This window comes from Calidris pugnax, unplaced genomic scaffold (genome assembly GCF_001431845.1).
Source record: "Calidris pugnax isolate Ruff unplaced genomic scaffold, ASM143184v1 scaffold60, whole genome shotgun sequence".
Classification (NCBI taxonomy): domain Eukaryota; kingdom Metazoa; phylum Chordata; class Aves; order Charadriiformes; family Scolopacidae; genus Calidris; species Calidris pugnax.
Window position 1 is genome coordinate 2,330,140 of NW_015090831.1, and position 20,000 is coordinate 2,350,139.

At 41.1% G+C, this 20,000-nt stretch overlaps 1 protein-coding gene across 6 annotated transcripts in view; it reads left to right on the forward strand.

The window, feature by feature from the left end:
• GTDC1 (glycosyltransferase like domain containing 1) overlaps positions 1-20,000 on the forward strand; it is a 212,511-nt gene that overhangs the window by 162,624 nt on the left and 29,887 nt on the right. For all 6 annotated transcript variants that reach the window (XM_014941198.1, XM_014941203.1, XM_014941201.1 and 3 more), the window contains one exon: positions 17,426-17,535. In XM_014941198.1, the coding sequence (XP_014796684.1) occupies positions 17,426-17,535 (110 nt within the window). The remainder of the gene's footprint in view (positions 1-17,425; positions 17,536-20,000) is intronic.

Here is a 20,000-nt window from a genome sequence, read left to right on the forward strand (position 1 = left end):
TCTGTGAAATACCCATTTGGGGAAGGATGAGTACATTGAGGTGGCATTGACCAATGTGGCACGGTCCTCTTCTCTCCCCAAAAACCAACCCACAAGCATCTAGACGTGTACGTTATCCCCTCTCAGTGCCCCCCAGTGAGACCATAGACATTTCTCAAAGGTATTTTTTCTGCATTTGGGGTACACCAGTGTCTTCCTCAGTTCTTTTTGCGTGTGAGCGTGGCAGCGGGTGGGCAAAGCTGGCGACCCACAGTCTCATCATCCAGGTGACACATACGTAATTTGTTTATAGGATTGGAACCTCTCAACTGTTCTCTTTTATGGAGAAGACCTGCAGCATTTCTTTTAACTCAAGGCATTCACCCTCGCCTGATGGTTTTTCTCTTTTCCCCTGTGCGTGCTGTATCATCTCAGCAGTTAAAGACTTGATAAGAGAGAGTTGTCAGAAATCAATTCTTCTTCCCCTAATTGTACGGGTGTGATAAAAGATCACACGGGGAATCAGCGAGAATTTACACACGCATGCAAACAAATAGCCACTATCAATTCACGTGGAAGATCAGATAAGCCCGTTATCTTGTGTCCGTCCGTACCAGCATGTGACAAGAGTGTGGGGAAGGATGTGGGACAGGAGATATGGGAGCGGGAGGAACGGTGGTGCAAGTCACGATGAGGAAATTCAGAAGAAAAAAATAATCTAGATTGCAAAAATTATCTGGTCTAAGGGAAAATGGTGCATACAGAGATAGCGCTGTGCCCAGTTGCCTGTTTTTAATGTAGAGTATCAAAAAATCAAAGAGCTGAAGAACGGAGGAGAGTTTGTTTTGTCATCACTGTTGCTGTCCACCGTGACGACCTGGTCGCCTTCGCTCAGGAGCCAGTCCTTAGAAAGGTCTTGTCCCAGGTAGTGCAGTCAGTGTTGTGCCTTGTGTGATGGGGCAGCTCTCCATCAGTGAGCTCAGCATGGGTCTTCTGCAGGCTGTGAGGGAGAGGAGCCTGGAAAGCTGGGGTTTGTTCATCTTGGTAGGGCAATACAGAATTTGTGTAGTTGCTCTTTGCCTTTGAATTCAGAATTTATAGGATCGTAGGATGGTTAGAGTTGGAAGGGACCTTAAAGATCATCAGGTTCCAACCCCCTGCCATGGGCAGGGATTCCCACTAGACCAGGTTGCTCAAAGCCCCATCCAGCCTGGTCTTGAAATGCAAAACTATTTAACACAGACACTTGAGAATAGAGTGAACCCATACCCGAGTCCTATTTTCCTCACCCTGTCGAATATTTTGGACCAAAGTTTATCCCATCAAGATGCAGGTGTGGAAAAATGGCAAAAGACCATGGTAAAAGATGACAAGAGTAAGTGCTCCACCTAGAAATCACCTCTGAGTACCCGTAAGTGCTGTAAGTCTCAACAGCCATTCTCAACGTTCTAAAGAGCCTGTGGAGAGCATGTAGAATGGGCCATGGTCCTACTTCTCCCTTCCAGGTGGCCGCTCGTCATCTGAGGATGACAGAGATTGTGTGTTGTCAAAGGGAAATAGATCCCCCATTTCAGGGCAATCATAGCTGACTGGGTCTGTGCTGCCCCTTTGCACGGGAAAGCAGTGAAGAGTTTGGCTCTAGATCCATGCTGGGAGTGAGTTCCTGCAGGAAGGGAAAATGGTGCATACAGAGATAGCGCTGTGCCCAGTTGCCTGTTTTTAATGTAGAGTATCAAAAAATCAAAGAGCTGAAGAACGGAGGAGAGTTTGTTTTGTCATCACTGTTGCTGTCCACCGTGACGACCTGGTCGCCTTCGCTCAGGAGCCAGTCCTTAGAAAGGTCTTGTCCCAGGTAGTGCAGTCAGTGCTGTGCCTTCTGTGATGGGGCAGCTCTCCATTAGTGAGCTGAGCATGGGTCTTCTCCAAGCTGTGAGGGTTTGTTCGTCTTGGTAGGGTAATACAGAATTCGTGTAGTTGCTCTTTGCCTTTGAATTCAGAATTTATAGGATCGTAGGATGGTTAGAGTTGGAAGGGACCTTAAAGATCATCAGGTTCCAACCCCCTGCCATGGGCAGGGATTCCCACTAGACCAGGTTGCTCAAAGCCCCATCCAGCCTGGTCTTGAAATGCAAAACTATTTAACACAGACACTTGAGAATAGAGTGAACCCATACCCGAGTCCTATTTTCCTCACCCTGTCGAATATTTTGGACCAAAGTTTATCCCATCAAGATGCAGGTGTGGAAAAATGGCAAAAGACCATGGTAAAAGATGACAAGAGTAAGTGCTCCACCTAGAAATCACCTCTGAGTACCCGTAAGTGCTGTAAGTCTCAACAGCCATTCTCAACGTTCTAAAGAGCCTGTGGAGAGCATGTAGAATGGGCCATGGTCCTACTTCTCCCTTCCAGGTGGCCGCTCGTCATCTGAGGATGACAGAGATTGTGTGTTGTCAAAGGGAAATAGATCCCCCATTTCAGGGCAATCATAGCTGACTGGGTCTGTGCTGCCCCTTTGCACGGGAAAGCAGTGAAGAGTTTGGCTCTAGATCCATGCTGGGAGTGAGTTCCTGCAGGGAAACCTCATCTCTGAAAAGCAACCGATTCTGGCAGATTTAATCCAAAAAGATGAACGTGAGGGATAGGTAAGACAGACTGAAAGGAAAGGGTAAAAATGCAAATGTTTATACAGCCTTAATTAGAAGATACTCGACACAATAAAAAGCCCATAGGATGTAAAATAACAATGTCAAAATGGAAACTTTTTAGCAGTGTCTGAGAAAAGCTGTCTAATGCTCCCAAAGAAAATGGTGTTCACCAGGAGTGCAATACAGACAACCAGTGCCATGGAAGTTTAGGAAGAGACACCTGGTTAAGTAGGAGCTGACACCCTCACTTCTTGCACACCCAAAGCGAAAAGAAAGTAGTCTACCTTCAGTGTCGTGCAAGCTGGAGTGAAGTTTGGGAGCAGGTGGTGGTTTTTTACAAGTAGCAAATGAGACAGTTAATTAAATACTAGTGAGAAATTCAGGTTTAAATGTTAACTGGAAGGGCAGTTTGGAGGTACCTGTTCCTTGGTTGGTCATTCAGTGAAATCCAACCTTGAAATTTCTTCCCATGGCTGGGGATTTGGGGTATTGAACCCTTCTGCTTACACTGTTCCTTAATCACTGTTTTTAAGAGCTTCTAGAAACGTTCAGTGTGTAACAAAGACCTCTCAGGTGTGAAAGTTCTCCTGCTGTAGTGGACATCTCAACATAATTTTTTCCACCTTTCTTATACCATGTTTTCTTGAGTGTCTATGAGGTTGACAGTCCAGAGAAGAAAACTTCTCTAGTTTTGATAATGGCAAAAAAGGTGCTTTGTGTTACCCCTGTATTCTTCAGTTGAAAAGCCAGATATAATTTTGAGTAGTTTGTTATGTTTATAGTAGGGGCAAAGCCTATAGTAAGTGTTCCGAGAGCAATAGTTATAGAAGAGATAAAATTATAGAACCTGTCTTCAGTTCCCTTCCTACCTGGTCAGTGATTGAGATGTGAGACTCTACAGATTCAGAAGAACTGTCCTGTAGTCACAAAATAAATGTAAACCTATTGATTTGGAAAAATGGAGAATTTTGGAGAATAAGTCTTATGAGGAGCGGCTGAGGGAGCTGGGGTTGTTCAGCCTGGAGAAAAGGAGGCTGAGGAGAGACCTTCTTGCTCTCTACAGCTCTCTGAAAGGAGGGTGTAGTGAGACAAGGGTTGGTCTCTTCTCCCAAGGAAGGACAAGAGGAAATGGCCTCAAGTTGCACCAGGGGAGGTTCAGATTGGATATTAGGAAAAATTTTTACATGGAAAGGGTTATTAAGGTTTGGAATGTGCTTCCCAGGGAAGGGGTTGAGGCACCATCCCTGGAGGTATTCCAAAGATGGGTTGACATAGTGCTTAGAGACATGGTTTAATGATGGTTTTTTATCAGAGTTAGGTTGATGGTTGGACTGGATGATCTTAAAGGTCCCTTCCAACGTAGACAATTGTATGATTCTGTGATTCCACTGCAAGGCTCTGAGAGACCTCAGCCATGCGTCACCCCTAAACAAAGAGTACCAACATCCTCCTTCCCAAACCGTATGGATCACAAAAATATTTATACTGCCTGCACTTTTATACGCTTTGCTTTTCTATAAAACGTTGAATCCATGAGTCTCAAACAGGAGTATTCAGCATCCGATCTTAGAGGCAGAGAAACTGAGGCAGAAAGTGAGTTACCAGCTCTTGTGCACCAAATCTGGAGATGTATTTGTGTATGTAGTTGGATGTATTTGGAGATGTGTTTGTGTTCCCCAGCTCCCTCTTGCTTTTCCCCGGCAAGAATCAGACAGGGAGGAGCAATGGCACCTACGTTTAAATCAGGTATTTGGATTTTCAGCAGTGGGTAGAATCCGATGAGCCAAAAATGGGGACTTTTTTAGCTTTCTGAAAGATTGCACGTCTGCCAGTCAACCGTACGGAAAGTTTCACAGAAGGTGGTGAAGGTGTTTGGGTGTGAGTGGTAATTTTTTTCTCCTGTGGCCTCAATGTCCTGGGCTCCTGGTGAATGGTTTGAAGCAGTTTGCTCAGTTGGCACCAGCGGCGTGCTAAAGGAGCAGAAATTTGCTCTCGGAAAGACAAAGAGCTAAAACATTTCGCGGTCTGTTCTCACCCAGATGTATCCTTCAGATTGCATTCCCTCAGTGGAGGGAAATAATTTCGGTTACCCCGGTCGCCGGAGAAAGCGGTCCTCTTTCTGAATGCCTTTTTTCATTAATGTAGATATGTTTCTGAGATGGGAAACGATGTTTCTTCTAATTACGGTTACATGTAGTTAATTTCCTTTCCTAAAAGCTCGGTGTGAAAAGCAGTTTCCTTTAAAAAGGGAGGGGGGGGGAAATAAAAAAGGAAAAAGTGATACAGCTGATGTGCCTGTTGCCTTGGCAACAGATTTATTTATTAGGGTCTGAAATGACATGAGTTAATATACCACATACCTGCTGATCGGCAAACTCTCCTATTTCAGCTCCAGTTGACAATTAAGTCCTGGACAGCTACAGCCAGGGGTTAATGTTACTCATTAGGAGAACTAGGTCATTACTGGGAAATCAAGGCACTTAAGGCAGCATGGATAAAATACAAAATTCAACATCTCAAGGAGTGAGGGGTTTTATGTTAATTAACCTTATTTTCCTTTCATTAAAAAAAATCTTTCATATATGCATATGACAGTGGATCAATTAATTGGGAAAAAGGGAAAAAAAAAAAAAAGTAAGCTGTAGTTTACTTTCCTCTCCTAGTTGTCTTCATTTCCTTTGGAAGGGTTTCATTATTTTATGGAAAATTCTTATGTCTATATGATGAGTAAAAAGGGTATTAAAATTAAGAAGGGAATCATCATGGAAATCAGCTTTACCACAAGGGAATGAGCAAATAAAAGCCTTGGAAATGAAAATAAATAAGCTTTGCTAATACCTCACCTAAGGAGCAGAATATAAGCCCATCAGAGCTTGGAGATATTTAGAGGTACTTCTTTGCTTCTTTATTAAGGAGTTACATAGTTATTTGACCTTCAGGAACCGAAACTTTAGGGAACTAAATCCAAGTTGTTGGTAAATATTCTATTTACAGAAAGCTGATCAGTGGTGTAGCAGACAGTAACTCCCGCATGCTGTAATTGGCTTCTGATTTCCAGGAAAATTAAATATATTCTCTGAAAGTTTTATTAAGATATCTGAGTGGGAGTTTTAACTTGATAAGTCATAAGTGATTTAATAAAGCTCTCCTGAAAGCCTTTATTTACTAACTTTTAGCAGACTTCATTCTGACACTGGAGAACTTAATAGGCTGAAAAAGAATCGTATTAAAATAAAACTTCTTTTTTTACTCGCTGCTTCCCCAAATAAACTTATTTCTTTCCCTTCTACTAAGCACTGTACTTTCTTTGCTATATTTAATTTCTGTGGCCCAATTCTGCTTCTCATTGCGTTTAGAGCAACGTAAAGGGTGTAAACCCTTTTTCCTCTCCTGTAAAGTCAAGGGTGAAGGGACGTCTTACCTGGGGTGAAACTAGTGAACCATTGTATCAGATTGTAAGAGAAGTCTTCCGTCTTCACTCCCTCTGCGCTATCCAGATGCTCGTAAGGCACCCACTTTAGTCCATCCTCTGAAACCTGTTATAATCAATATTTCAGCCATGGTTGAAAAGCTGATTTTGAGTTGATGTAAGACTACAGCTGCATCACCTGTACATTTGAAGGTTAAGTGTGGAATAGAAGTATCACTTTGCAAAAAAAGCTCCAGTAAGCTTGACTGTCCCTTTTTTCCATGATGGGAGACTCATTTTATGGTGTCTTTTCTTCTCTGGTACAACTTCAAAACCCAAATCTTTGAGCAGAAACGCATGTGAACTGGTGGGATGCAGGAGACCTCTCCAAGGAGAGAAGGGGGCTTACACTCTTCCACCTATTGCCATCAAAACTAACCTTTCCTTCTCCTTTCACCCAAGCTGCTCATGGCTTTTCTCTTTCAAACCTCTTCTTTTTCTCTTTGCAATGCTCAGTTCCTTGGGCATCTCCTCCTATATAGTCTCCTTGTGCAGCAAATTCAATCCAATTGTAATTTTCTCCAGTTTCTCAAACTTTCTTTGTCTCCATCATTTCTGTCACCCTCCTTGTCTGTGCAAGGGACCTTCTACAACACACTGGTCCCTGTTTTCTCCTAAGTCCCGTTGTCCAACCTCTTGTCCTCTTGGTCTCTTATACCGGTTTCCTTATTCAGTTTATCACAATTTTTCCCACATGATCTGGCCTTGTGTTGTATATTTTCCCCATCTCCTTTACGCCCCCTCAGGTCACTATTTCTTTGCCAAGCTATTCTTGCAGAGCTGGACATGCTGATCAGATCTTATTTGTCCCCTTTGCTTCATTCTGGCCCACGCCTGAGAGTTTTAGTCAAACTAGAAAAGCACACATTACCGGTACCACTTTCTGCAGCTTCAACCTTTCTCTTAAACCCCTTTATTTTCTTAACCAAATCTTCCATTTTCTCGTTGTTCTTTATTTTGAATTATTTCAAACAGTTCTTGATTCGGCAAAGTCTGGTATTTTTATTCTGAATCCAGTAATCATTGAAAGTGAAGACGAGAGCTGTGTTTTCAGATGTTAGATCTCCTGTGACAATAGGACTCTCTGGCTCATCTTTAGCCTCAGGTGTGCCCAAGACACATGGACCCATCAGTGACCAGGCACAAAAAATTTTTCAAAGGCTTGGCAACATTTTTAGGAAGATTTCCAACAGGAGCAACAAAAGGCAGGTCTTTGACTCAAAATTAAATGCATCCAAATATTCATTTCTTCCTCTAAAACAAAAAGAGGTTCAAATACTTAAAAGAGAGCCTTATTTGAAATTTAATATATGCAAGATAGGGTTTATAGTTCTACTGAGTTGTGTTTTTTTTTTTAAAAAAAATCTTGTTCTTTGAATGTTCTGGAAAACTTTTGGCAGACTTTTTCTAGAAGATTATAGTCCCAGATAGCCTCAGTCTTGGGAAACATCATTAACAAGGACAGAAGAGGTTTTGTAATAAGAAATCCCAGGCAAAATTAGCAGATGGTGCCACCAGCCCCCTTTGTAATTCACAGCACCCCTGACCAAAGTGTGCGAATACCCTCCCTATTGCCATCAAAACTAACCTTTACTGCTCCTTTCACCCAAGCTGGTCATGGCTTTTCTCTTTCAAACCTCTTCTTTTTCTCTTTGCAATGCTCAGTTCCTTGGGCATCTCCTCCTATATAGTCTCCTTGTGCAGCAAATTCAATCCAATTGTAATTTTCTCCAGTTTCTCAAACTTTCTTTGTCTCCATCATTTCTGTCACCCTCCTTGTCTGTGCAAGGGACCTTCTACAACACACTGGTCCCTGTTTTCTCCTAAGTCCCGTTGTCCAACCTCTTGTCCTCTTGGTCTCTTATACCGGTTTCCTTATTCAGTTTATCACAATTTTTCCCACATGATCTGGCCTTGTGTTGTATATTTTCCCCATCTCCTTTACGCCCCCTCAGGTCACTATTTCTTTGCCAAGCTATTCTTGCAGAGCTGGACATGCTGATCAGATCTTATTTGTCCCCTTTGCTTCATTCTGGCCCACGCCTGAGAGTTTTAGTCAAACTAGAAAAGCACACATTACCGGTACCACTTTCTGCAGCTTCAACCTTTCTCTTAAACCCCTTTATTTTCTTAACCAAATCTTCCATTTTCTCGTTGTTCTTTATTTTGAATTATTTCAAACAGTTCTTGATTCGGCAAAGTCTGGTATTTTTATTCTGAATCCAGTAATCATTGAAAGTGAAGACGAGAGCTGTGTTTTCAGATGTTAGATCTCCTGTGACAATAGGACTCTCTGGCTCATCTTTAGCCTCAGGTGTGCCCAAGACACATGGACCCATCAGTGACCAGGCACAAAAAATTTTTCAAAGGCTTGGCAACATTTTTAGGAAGATTTCCAACAGGAGCAACAAAAGGCAGGTCTTTGACTCAAAATTAAATGCATCCAAATATTCATTTCTTCCTCTAAAACAAAAAGAGGTTCAAATACTTAAAAGAGAGCCTTATTTGAAATTTAATATATGCAAGATAGGGTTTATAGTTCTACTGAGTTGTGTTTTTTTTTTTAAAAAAAATCTTGTTCTTTGAATGTTCTGGAAAACTTTTGGCAGACTTTTTCTAGAAGATTATAGTCCCAGATAGCCTCAGTCTTGGGAAACATCATTAACAAGGACAGAAGAGGTTTTGTAATAAGAAATCCCAGGCAAAATTAGCAGATGGTGCCACCAGCCCCCTTTGTAATTCACAGCACCCCTGACCAAAGTGTGCGAATACCCTCTAAGAGACAAAAATCAAATATTTCCTAAGCAAATGATCTAATTTTCACCAATAATAGGGGGGGTTACGTTTCTTCCTTCAAAGCTCTTTTTAATGAGTTTCCTCTTCTTACCGCACTGCAACTGTTTGACTCTCTTCTGCCTTTGCCGCCTTCTCCTCTCCTGCTTGCTTTTTCTCCATGTTTTCACCCTTTTTTGTTCCTCCCTTTGTCCTCTGATCTCTGCTTTTCCTCAGTTGGGCTTGTGCAAAAACTTGACTCAGTGAAGTGAGTTGATTCCTCATGCTGAAAGGACTGAGATTTGTAGCTACTTTAATCTTGTTGAATAATGAGACTCAAGCCTTGGTCTTGGTGCCAGGAAAGTTTCTGCTTAGTAGCTTCATCCTTGGAGGTGACAGCTTCACAAATCCAAAAAAAAAGGATGAGTTATGTTAGGCACCGGGATGAATTCTTCTTGGTATTAGTAAGGACCAGGACTTATTTTTGGGGCCAGGCAAAGCATCTGGTGGAGTATTTGGTGGTTGATGTTTGTGATGTGGGTCCACCATGGAAATCACAGAGGGTCTTTCAAGGTGGGATTGCCATTCCCAGCCTAATGTGTAGTTTGTATGTAGTACCTTATGTTTGCTTCTACTTCTGTTCTTGCAAAGAACCACCTGAACAGGTTTTTATCCACTTTTATCATATTCATACCCATCTATTATTACCGTGACGTGACTTTTTTTATAGCATGTTGAGTTACAATAGGATATATTGTGTATGGTTATCAGGGCTGTCAGGGTCACTCAGATTATTTTATCTTGCCTCACAACAACAGGAAACCGTTTGTTATGTTACCTTTGAAACACAAAAGGAAGTTAATTTTAATATTTCTTTTTAAAGAAACTACTTGGGGGCAGTCACAGTTATTGGGGTGTGTTGAAAATTCCAGTAGAACGTTTTTTATCTGAACCCTATACTTGTGAAAAGCTAGGTTTGTTAAGTTGGAGTAAAAGAAATGGAAAATGCTTCTGAATAAAAGTGCATTGATTTTTACACCAAGGTAACCGAGACCAAACACCGGTCTTTGTCTTCAAAGGTTAATCTCTCTTTAGGAAATAAGCAGGAGGCTCGATGACTGATGCTGATCCCGAGGTTTCTTTGGTTAGAGAATGTGCAATATTTTATTTTGAGTTTTCTCTTCGTGAATTGTGAGGGGAGAAGAAGAAGGATCTAAACAATAAACTCCCAAGGTTCTTTTTTTTTTATGAATCTCTTCCAGATAACACAAGATAGGAGAAAATGCTTTTCCAGCGTAAAGCAAAATGCCACCCATTTTTCTCAGGCCAGCGAGTTGAAAAAAATCAGAAGGTAAAATACACACTTCTCGCTGTAAATACGTCACGGGCTATAATAGAAGATAAAACACTGTATTTGCCAGGACTGTATGGCTGCTTTTTTTGCCTCTCTGGTGCCACTTTTTAATTCCTTGGCTTGCTGAGGTGGTTTGCAAGCTCAGGCGAGGCATCGGGGGCTTTTTTTGCTGGTAGGACCTCCAAATCACTAGCTGAGATTTATTCTATAGGGTCCTTTTTTTTTTTTTTTTTTCCAGTGACACTTATGCAAAACCATTTCTTTCTACTTGACTCCACTTTCTATTAACTGAGGGGGTATTAGATATTGTGGTAACTTTTGATGCTGATGATGCCAGACAGTGTTTAGAGGCACAATTACAGCGGAGACATTCCGTAAGTGTATCAGCTGCAGAAGAAAACTCATTGGACTTAACTATGTATTTACAGTCTACCTCTACCTCATATTGGAAATGCAAAAAGGCGGAAAAATACTGTGATAAATTGAATAAATGGAAAGCAATTAACTTTTCCTTCATGTTTGCATTTTCATAGTTATTTCTTTTTCTCCTGTTTCTTTTCTACTAGCTCTTTCCCGGCAGTAATATTTCCTCTTTTGCAGTTATCATTAGCATTGTTACCAGAAATTTGGTATTAGAATTTTAATTTTTGTTGTTGTTGTTTTTTTTTTCCAGTCCTAACATAGAAAATGTATATTAAGATGATTTGATTTAGGAAAGTCCTCTGTCCTCCGTGAAAATAATTACTAGAATGTGCTTCATTTGGTATATTGAATAGGCTTGTAATGTGAGCCCTCATACTTTAAGAAGAATATTATCCTCCTGAAGTATTTACTGACGCCGATCCTCACCACATTTCTGTAAATGAAGGCTCCTGTAAAGCTGTATCTTACAGATGGGGAAACCTGGGCAGAGCCATCTCCTGGGAAATCAGTGTCAGGAAAAGACCAGAATTCTGCAATTCTCCGTTTTGAAGGGCCAGGCTTATTTTTTTGTGGCTACGCTGCTACTTTCTGATGGTATTAGATTATAATAAACCTATATTCAAATTTTGCCGAGCTCAAGATTTAGCGTAAAATATCAAAGTGTAATGCAGTAAATAGTATAACGTAGTGAAAAAAACTCCCTTAGTTTAGGTTTGGCATGAAAAGGAGCCCCATTTTTACTTGGGCAGGGTGTGCATGCAAAGACCATTTATTGATGTAGTACTCTTTGCTTCTTGAGAACGTCCTGGGCAGATCGAGGGTCAGCAGGAGGCTGGTGTCATGTGAGTCCTTTTATCAGCCGGTGGCATCCTCCGTCACCCTGCCCGAGCCCGTGCCCTATCAGTGAAAACAGCCAAGAACCTCAGGTTCCTGCTGTTATCACCCAAACGGGGGACGTTACTGGGATGAAGGCACCGACCAGCTCCTGGCGCTGGGGGGGACGGAGGTTCAGCTCTCACCCTGCCTCCCTCTTTCACCACCTGTGTGTTTTGCTTCACCTTCATTCTTTTTTCTTCTCTGAACTTTTTTACAAGAGGTTTTGCAGGTTTTTTGCCTTTCCCTCCTTGGTGCTTTAGTTCTCCATCCTGACTGCACTGAGCTTCCCTGCTAACGGGGCTGCGGGCCTTTGCTCTCCTTATTCTCTTCCTCTCCAGTTCTCTTCCTTTAGTATCCATGCAATTTTATTTTGGCTTCCTTATTTATATCTTGGCTGCTTATTTTCTAACCTTTTCTCTGTCACTGACAGCACTCTCAAGTGCTCTCTGCAGCTTCTCTCTCTCTCTGAGTCTGATTTTTCTGTATTCTTTCATTTTTCCTTTTCCCTTTTCTCTTCTATTTACCCTATATTTGTCTTTTTTTTGGCTGCTTATTTTCTAACCTTTTCTCTGTCACTGACAGCACTCTCAAGTGCTCTCTGCAGCTTCTCTCTCTCTCTGAGTCTGATTTTTCTGTATTCTTTCATTTTTCCTTTTCCCTTTTCTCTTCTATTTACCCTATATTTGTCTTTTTTCTTCCTGGGTGTGAATATGCCATCATTTTTTAGTTTTCAGCCTGAATATTTGTATTTTTTCTTCCTGGGTTTGAATATCATTTTTTAGTTTTCAGCCTGAATATTTGTATTTTTTTTTTAAGTTTTTTTTTTCTCTTCTTGTAGTTCTCTTCCCCTTTACGTTTGCTTTCCCCATCTCATCTCCCCTGTTTGCTGCCAGCTCACTCCTTGCTATTCCACTTGCCCAAAACTAAAGGACCGCTGTCATCCACCTTAAGGTCTGTGTCTTAGAAACTTCATTTCCTTCGCTTTTAATTATTGATTCTGTGCTCACGGACTTCCCCAGCCCAGTCCCTGCCTTCCCTGTGCCTGTCGTGGCTGTGCCTTTCCCTGGCTGATGTTCCCTGTCCCTTTCTGTGGATCGTTGGACTCGATGATCTCAGAGGTCCCTTCCAACCATGAAGAATCTGTAATTCTGTGTGATTTCTCTCCTCCCTGGGTCCACCTTCATAAATCACAAGTGATACTTCAGTTTTGTCAGCCGTTTTCTAGCGATAATTGCAGGATGGGCAGGACCCTGTGGTGTAGCTCTTGCTATACATCCTAAAAACATTAAAAAATATGTAAATTAAAATGCCAGTTTAACTTCTGAAGATTTTGTACCTGGTTTAGTACTGCCGTTTCCCACCTTTGCCCATCTCACATCCAGGTGATTTCACGGAACAGGGAGGCAGAAGGAGGTTGTACCCACTTTGAATTGCTTGGATTTAAGGCACAGTAAACAGTGAAATATTGCTGTCTGCCCTCCCACTTTGGGATTCTCTCCCACAGAAAATCTCCCGTGCTGAGTGTCCTAAGAAGATTAAGATCAATCCTTTTTTAATATTGCTTTTAGCTGAGCTTATTTGTAACCCTTTCAGAATATGTAGCACCTTAAGAGGTGGCACGACAGGGCTGTTGCTGTCACAAGCATTATGTTCCCTCTAATACAGTATTTTCTCAAATATTAAGACTTTCTTCCCTGCCTTAGCACTTTTACATTACTGATTAACTTGCATAAACTATAGGGTCTAGTACATATATTTTTTTTTAAATAGACTGCATTTATTTTGCTTCCTTGAGCAAGTCCTATTTCTTTTCTACAACTCTTCTACTTCATAATTTCCTGTGTGTCTTCCTCCAAATAACTGTGATTATCACTACGTATGATGAGTTTACTTAGACTTAAAAAATTAAACCTAAAGCACAGAAGACCATATGGGTCTCTTACTGAATTTCACTCAGATTCAAGAGGTCATGTTTAGTATATATATTTTTTTGAAATAGACTGCATTTATTTTGCCTCTTTGAGCAAGTCCTATTTCTTTTCTACAACTCTTCTACTTCATAATTTCCTGTGTGTCTTCCTCCAAATAACTGTGATTATCACTACGTATGATGAGTTTACTTAGACTTAAAAAATTAAACCTAAAGCACAGAAGACCATATGGGTCTCTTACTGAATTTCACTCAGATTCAAGAGGTGAATTTGCAGTGAATAATGGAAATGGCCAAATTCTGCTATTTCGCTTATTTCTTTAAAAAAGGTGTTTTCCATCACTGGTCAGGGGTTATGGGCATCCTGCAGCCCTAGGGACTGACCAGTTTAGCTGGTCTCTGTGCACTCTCCTTCCAGTTCCAGCACTGGGTAAGGCTGGAGGGGTCAGGCTGAATTCGGAAAATCCATGAAAAGCAGAGGGTGTTTTGAAGACTGTTGCCATTGATTGTATAGAGAAGCATCATCGTGGTGCTCTGAAGTTGCTTTTTAAAATCATTTTTAGGCTGAAAAGGGGGATGTCAAGTCATCAATTAATCCTGACAGCATCCTTCTGTGGTGAAAATATAATACTGTCACACCCTTTTTATAAACAGAAAATCTAAGGCAGAGATAATGGAGGCTCAATACTGGTGCTACTGGTACCACCAGCCTCCCAATCCCCATTTCAAGGACAGTCCTGGAAGTTTTATTTCAGATTATAAAGGGAAGCCAATAAATCAGGCTGAACCCTGGCCCACGTTCCCATCCCCAGACCACCAAACCTCAGCCAAATCTTCAAATGTCTCTCTTACAATGTGTTTTAGTCCCAAGAATAAAAAATCCTGAGTAAAACAACTTAGCGTGCAGTAGGTAAACGTGGAGATCACTCTCAAATAGGTGAGGTGTCCGTGTCTGATTTTTGGCATTTACTGCTGGAGTTTGGTCATTCTGATGTTTTCATGTTCTTACAATGAAATGTAGAGCATCTTCGTACCATGCCCAGTTCTTCTTTTTCCTTTACCAGATGCATATCAAATCAAGTAAAAATACAAGAGCATTTCAAATGCCTAAACTAAACAGCAAAGCCAGACCACAGAATCACATTGGCTTAATTTTTCCCCAAACACAATATCTTAAAAGAAAAGTTTGCATATTTAATATCAGGCTTTTATATAGTTTTGCAGCTCTTCTTAAGGAAATGGAGTATATATAATTAATACTGTTTAATAAAGCTCAAAAATGCAACAGATGCAGCCAAAAGTGCACGTCATTTTGAGCAGATCTTTACAGAACAGACATTCCATATTGTGTTCATCTTTTTCCACGATCACTGCTATGACAATCTGGTGTGTTTAGCAGTTGTTGCTGAGTAAGGCAGACTGGATTGTATATGATTTTCTCCATGTCAGCCAAGAAAAGAGAGCTCTCTTTCTTTTTGATGCAGTAAAGAGGTGGTCTTGTGCTATTTATTGCTTTTCTACCAGGAGCAGCTATACCTTTGCCAACTTGCAGGAATAATTATACACCGCGATCTGTAGGTGCTCGTGGTGGAAGGTCTCAACTTGAAAATAGAATGGTTGTGGTGTGGAAAAGCCACAGGAACTGATAAATCGAGTGAGGTGACCTCCCAAATAGAAAAGCTACAAGAGTCACAAACTGTGTCATTAAAATCCGTCAGTTTAAAAGCAAAATATTTCAAAAGGGGATAGGGGAGGAGGATCACCTCCAGCAAAAAAGCCATGAGAGGCTCCAGTGCAGAGGAAACGTTTCCCCTTTCAGCATTCCTTCTGGGTGCCAAATTTTCCTTCTGTTCTTCCCCACCTATTAAACAAAGCTGCAACTTCCAATTCCTATCAGTTTTCCTAAATATGTGCAGCTTATGTGGCTTCCACGAGCTGTAAGGCTCCGTGTTCTCCTGCCAGCTCCTTGACAATGTGGCTCCAACAGCATCCTCCACTTTTGGCTGCCTCTGGGACCCCTGGTCTCTTCTGGAAAGGGAGAGGGAAAGCAGATCCTTTGCTGGAAGGACTTTTTGTGACTGCAAAGCCGATAGTGAGGCTGTGAAGAGCTTGGAAAGATCCCTGGAAGTGTGGTGGCTCAGTCTGGCGGAGCTGGCTGCTCGGTCCAGGGGGGTGGTTGGGTCCACCTCGGGATGAGCTCAGCATCAGGCACAGGGTGGGCTCACGGGGACCACTGATAAAGCACCCACAGCAGCCTGCCCAGGGGAAACTGAGGCTAATGGGAAGTATTATCATCAATTACACTTAACTCCCAGCATCAAAGCTCTTTTCCTTGCAAACTCACACGTTTCCCTTCCAGCCAAGGCCGAATCCTCGGTTGCAATCCCATCTCAGCTCCTTCAGCAGGGCCTTCGGAGAGAACTAAAATACTGGCAACGTGTTTCTGCCCATAATTTACCCGCCAGAAACAGGTGGATGTTTTAAGCAGGAGGGTGGAAGCAAACTAGTAGGCAGTTCTGGGATCTTTGCAACTGGAAGAAATTTCTCTCCCCGAGCCAGCGCTCGTATCCACTTTGGTTACTGGAACCACCATGAAGACTCCTGGTTCACAGATGTGAAACAAATTATGAAGCTTATGCAGTTGCATTCCTCCTTATTATTGGGAACAAAACAAATCTGGGAGATGGAAGACTTCTTAAAGTAATTATTGTCTGGCTTTATTTTAAGAAAATGCAACTAATTCTGAAAACTCCACAGTTCCTGAAGATTTCTCAGCCTAGGAAAGTCATATTAATTATAAGATTAATTTGTTTTAATTCCCTAAACCAAAAATATTGACTGAATGAGAAATTAACACATGTAGAGCTGCAGATGTCATTTGGCTTCAGATTTCCTGAATGATATAATTATTAATCTTTCATATAGCAGTGTGACAAACCTACAGATTCATTCTACAAAATTAGTCTGTGAAGAAAGACACCAGGACAGCTGAGCTATAGATTTTTCCCTTAATACAGGAAGGAAAACAGTGGAATTTTCTAAATAATAAATAAAACCAAAATATTTTAAAGACATATGGTGCACATCTGTCTGAAATACAATAATTTAAAGGAGAGTAATTAAATGCAAGATGTAATATTCACCTTAGAGTGGGGAAATTGTCTCATTTCACTTTTAATACAACTTACTGAATTTGGGAAATGTAGATCTGTGGCATCTTTTGAATCATTCATTTTGTGCTAGTAAAAATGACAGATTAGCAAATTGGCTTTTTATTTTCTTTTCAGATAACCAACCCTGTATTTCAAGGCATTGAGTGTCATTCCCATACAAACCCTTAATATTATCTTCAGCTGAAACGGTAAATAAGGACAGGTTTCTTATTTTTGGTTTTAACTTCCAGTTAACTTGTTAAAAGTCTAAAGGTAGATGGTGCGTTGTATTAGTTTATTCCTTTCTGTACCTAAAGCACTGAATGGATCACAAACTTTACATTAGTACAGCATTGAGGCATAAAATTCCAGTTTAGGAAATCCTAAATTTTTAGCAAAATTTTTTTGTTAACCTGAAAAAGGGGGTAAACTGTAACGGAGATTGTGTACGTATATTTTGACAGGCCAAAAAAATTAATAAAAATAGGGGTTTTTGCTATCCTACCCTTTTTTTTGGTATGATTTTGCCTTCAGCTAGGTGTGATATAACTCAGTCCTCACTTTGAGAGTTGGGAATTGGAAGAGTAAAGGCATCATTGTAAGACGGGGAAGAGAGATAAAAATCAGATGAGACTGAGTTTTGATCCCGAGTGCTGCGTTGAGGAAAACATTCGACCGTGTGGTGTAAGCAAAGAGGGAAATTATGCTGAAGACGTTTAGTCCCCAGAAATACAATTTAAGAGAAATACTGGTTTGATAAACAAAAAGAAACAATTCCGCAAGTAAATGTAAATGATGCTGAGATACGTTCTGTTTGTTTTAAGGGAACATGACAAAGATCCGGAAACTTTCTTTAAAGTCCTGATGAAACTGAAAGAGAAAGATCTACCTTTTCATGTGTCCGTCCTTGGAGAGGCTTTCACTGAAATTCCAGGTACCTTTCCTTTTTTCTTTTTACTGTAAAGTTACCATAAAATAAATATTTCCAGAAGTAGTTTTCATGTATGTGTTTTCTTACATTAGTGAAAGAACATGTCTAGAATCTTCATGGTTGTAAAATTAAATATTGATTTGTCCTAAAATTAAAATTATTAAGGATAGTAAGCATTTTTTATTTTACTTGGCAGTGCAAGACCCTCCTTATAACTTGTGTTTCAGTAAAAGTTTTGTATTCATTTAAATGGAGAGATAGGTGTGAGTGCTTGGATGGTCCGGATAGGAAACAAAATCTTTCAGGCCGAGGTCACTCATCTGAAATCCAGACTGAGATCTTAGCAGGTGAAAACACTTAGTTCCCTTTCAAGTGTGAGGTTAAGGACTTCTGTGGAGAGCTTCTGGTTTGTATCTGGTATGAAAGTGGTCATTAATCTTTAATATTTTGATTCCACTCTTTTGCACGGGCCTTCCGTTTCTTGGGTTCTGACAAGCAGTTTCACCCACCTGAAAAAGAAGTAGGATTTATTCTGAATACACACAGCTTTGTGCCTGAGATGTTGTGGCAATAGAGAATAATCACATCCTATATTGGGTGCCCTTTTAGTAAATTAAACCTGTTAAAAATACATATTAACGACGGGCAAGCATCAAAACAACCGATGTTTGACCTCATGTGTGTTTTCCAAAATGTGGACTTGCATCCCTCCACCTCTTCGGTCTGTCAAAATAGGCTTGGGATTAGTTTATTTGTCAGTTCTGTCATATCTGTTGCCTGCTGGACTGGTGATATTTCAATTGTTTTAGTTTTGATTTTTGCAGTTTTTAAGACACCAAGAGATTGATCTGATCCAAATAACTTTTGGGTCCCCGACTGTGGCACAGCGGGATTGGAAAAAGAGGTAATAATTTGAGAGCAGGAAATTCTTTGTGTTTTTCTGTCCACTGCTTTTTCAGACAGTTTTCTGAAAGCCTGTTCTCCCAGGCAAGTCTTATCGCAGATCCCAAGGCAACGTTGCTTTCCAGACTGAGCGCACCAGATTTCTTAGAAGGAGAAATTTCTAAGGAATATGTGACAGATAGGAATATACGATGGTGCACTGCGGGAACAGATTCTATTGACACTCATTTTGGATGTTGTTACATATCTCATTTGTGGCTTCAGTACTTATGAATAATGTAGATCATCCTAAATTTATGCCAGTATATCAAATCTATATGCCGCACCTCTTGTCTTGTCAATTCATTCATCCTCGTGTATAAATAGAGTCTATATAAAGGGCAATGTGGTGAAATGTGTCTCATCACCATGCATTTGATAGGGCCGTATTCATACAAATGACATATGCAGGTCATTGCTAACAAGTACCAATAAAACCTGTTGCACATACTTTACTGAAAATCTATTTAAGTGATTTTTTTACAGGTTTTTTTTTTTTTTTTCTTTTTAATAAATTGTTGGCACCGTGTTTCCTCTCTCTCCAATTATGGGATCAAATTCCCTCCGTATTAGAAATGTCACGTTTACAGTCGTTGGTAAGAGGAAAAGTGAGAAAGTGCATAACGTATTTCATAATTCAGTAATCACTCATTTATTTGAAAACCCACTTTTCACTGGTTAGAAGTAGGCAGCGAATATCTAGTAGGAAGGTAAGAAATCTTCAGTTTTCAGTGGTGCTAAGGCTTGGGTTTAGGCTCTAAAGGAACCAAGAGGTGAGACTTAGGGCTTCAGGCAAACGTGCTTCAGAGGGCGATTCCTCCTCTGGGGAAGGGGCGAATAGCTCCACGACTGGCTCTTGTCTGGGCTTTGTCAGCAGTGGAGGAGTTAAGGCTTAACCAGAAGTTACTCCTCAAGAGTGGAAGTTGTGTCTATCTCTTCTTTGATATCCGTGCGCGTAGTACAGAGCGTCATTTTCAATTAGAGGTTTAAGCCCCTTTTCTGTCGTTGGTACCTCTCTGTCCTCGGATAGAAGCTGCTCTTTCAGTGTGGTTTTATGGTCGATCAGATTTTGGCTAGATAACGGTAGCAGCGGAGCGACGTGCATGTTTGAAAGGCCAGCCCAGACATCTGAGCCCCATACCCAGAAGCAGCATCTCTCCATCCCTTCCCTGAGGCTTCCCAAAGAACGACCTGCTGTCCTCCAGCCATCCCAACCCTCCTCATTCCCCTTTCAACCTCCACGCCTCCAGCTCTGAAACATCCTCAGACCTCCCTCAGAAACCCGACTGTACTTTCTCCAGCTTTTTCACTGTTCCTCCATCCAGTCTGCTTGTTTCCACCCTGCCTGCCAGCACATCTTCCCTCTTTCCCATACTCTCCATCTGGTTCCTTTTCGCGTTGCTTCTTCCTTTCCCAGCCCAGTGCTCTCCTCCTTTCTTCCAGACGTCCCCTCCCCAAAGCACCAGTGGTGGGTTTGCTCCACAGGACTCTGCAGCGAAGAGCATGAGCAAGGACAAGGGGCCAGC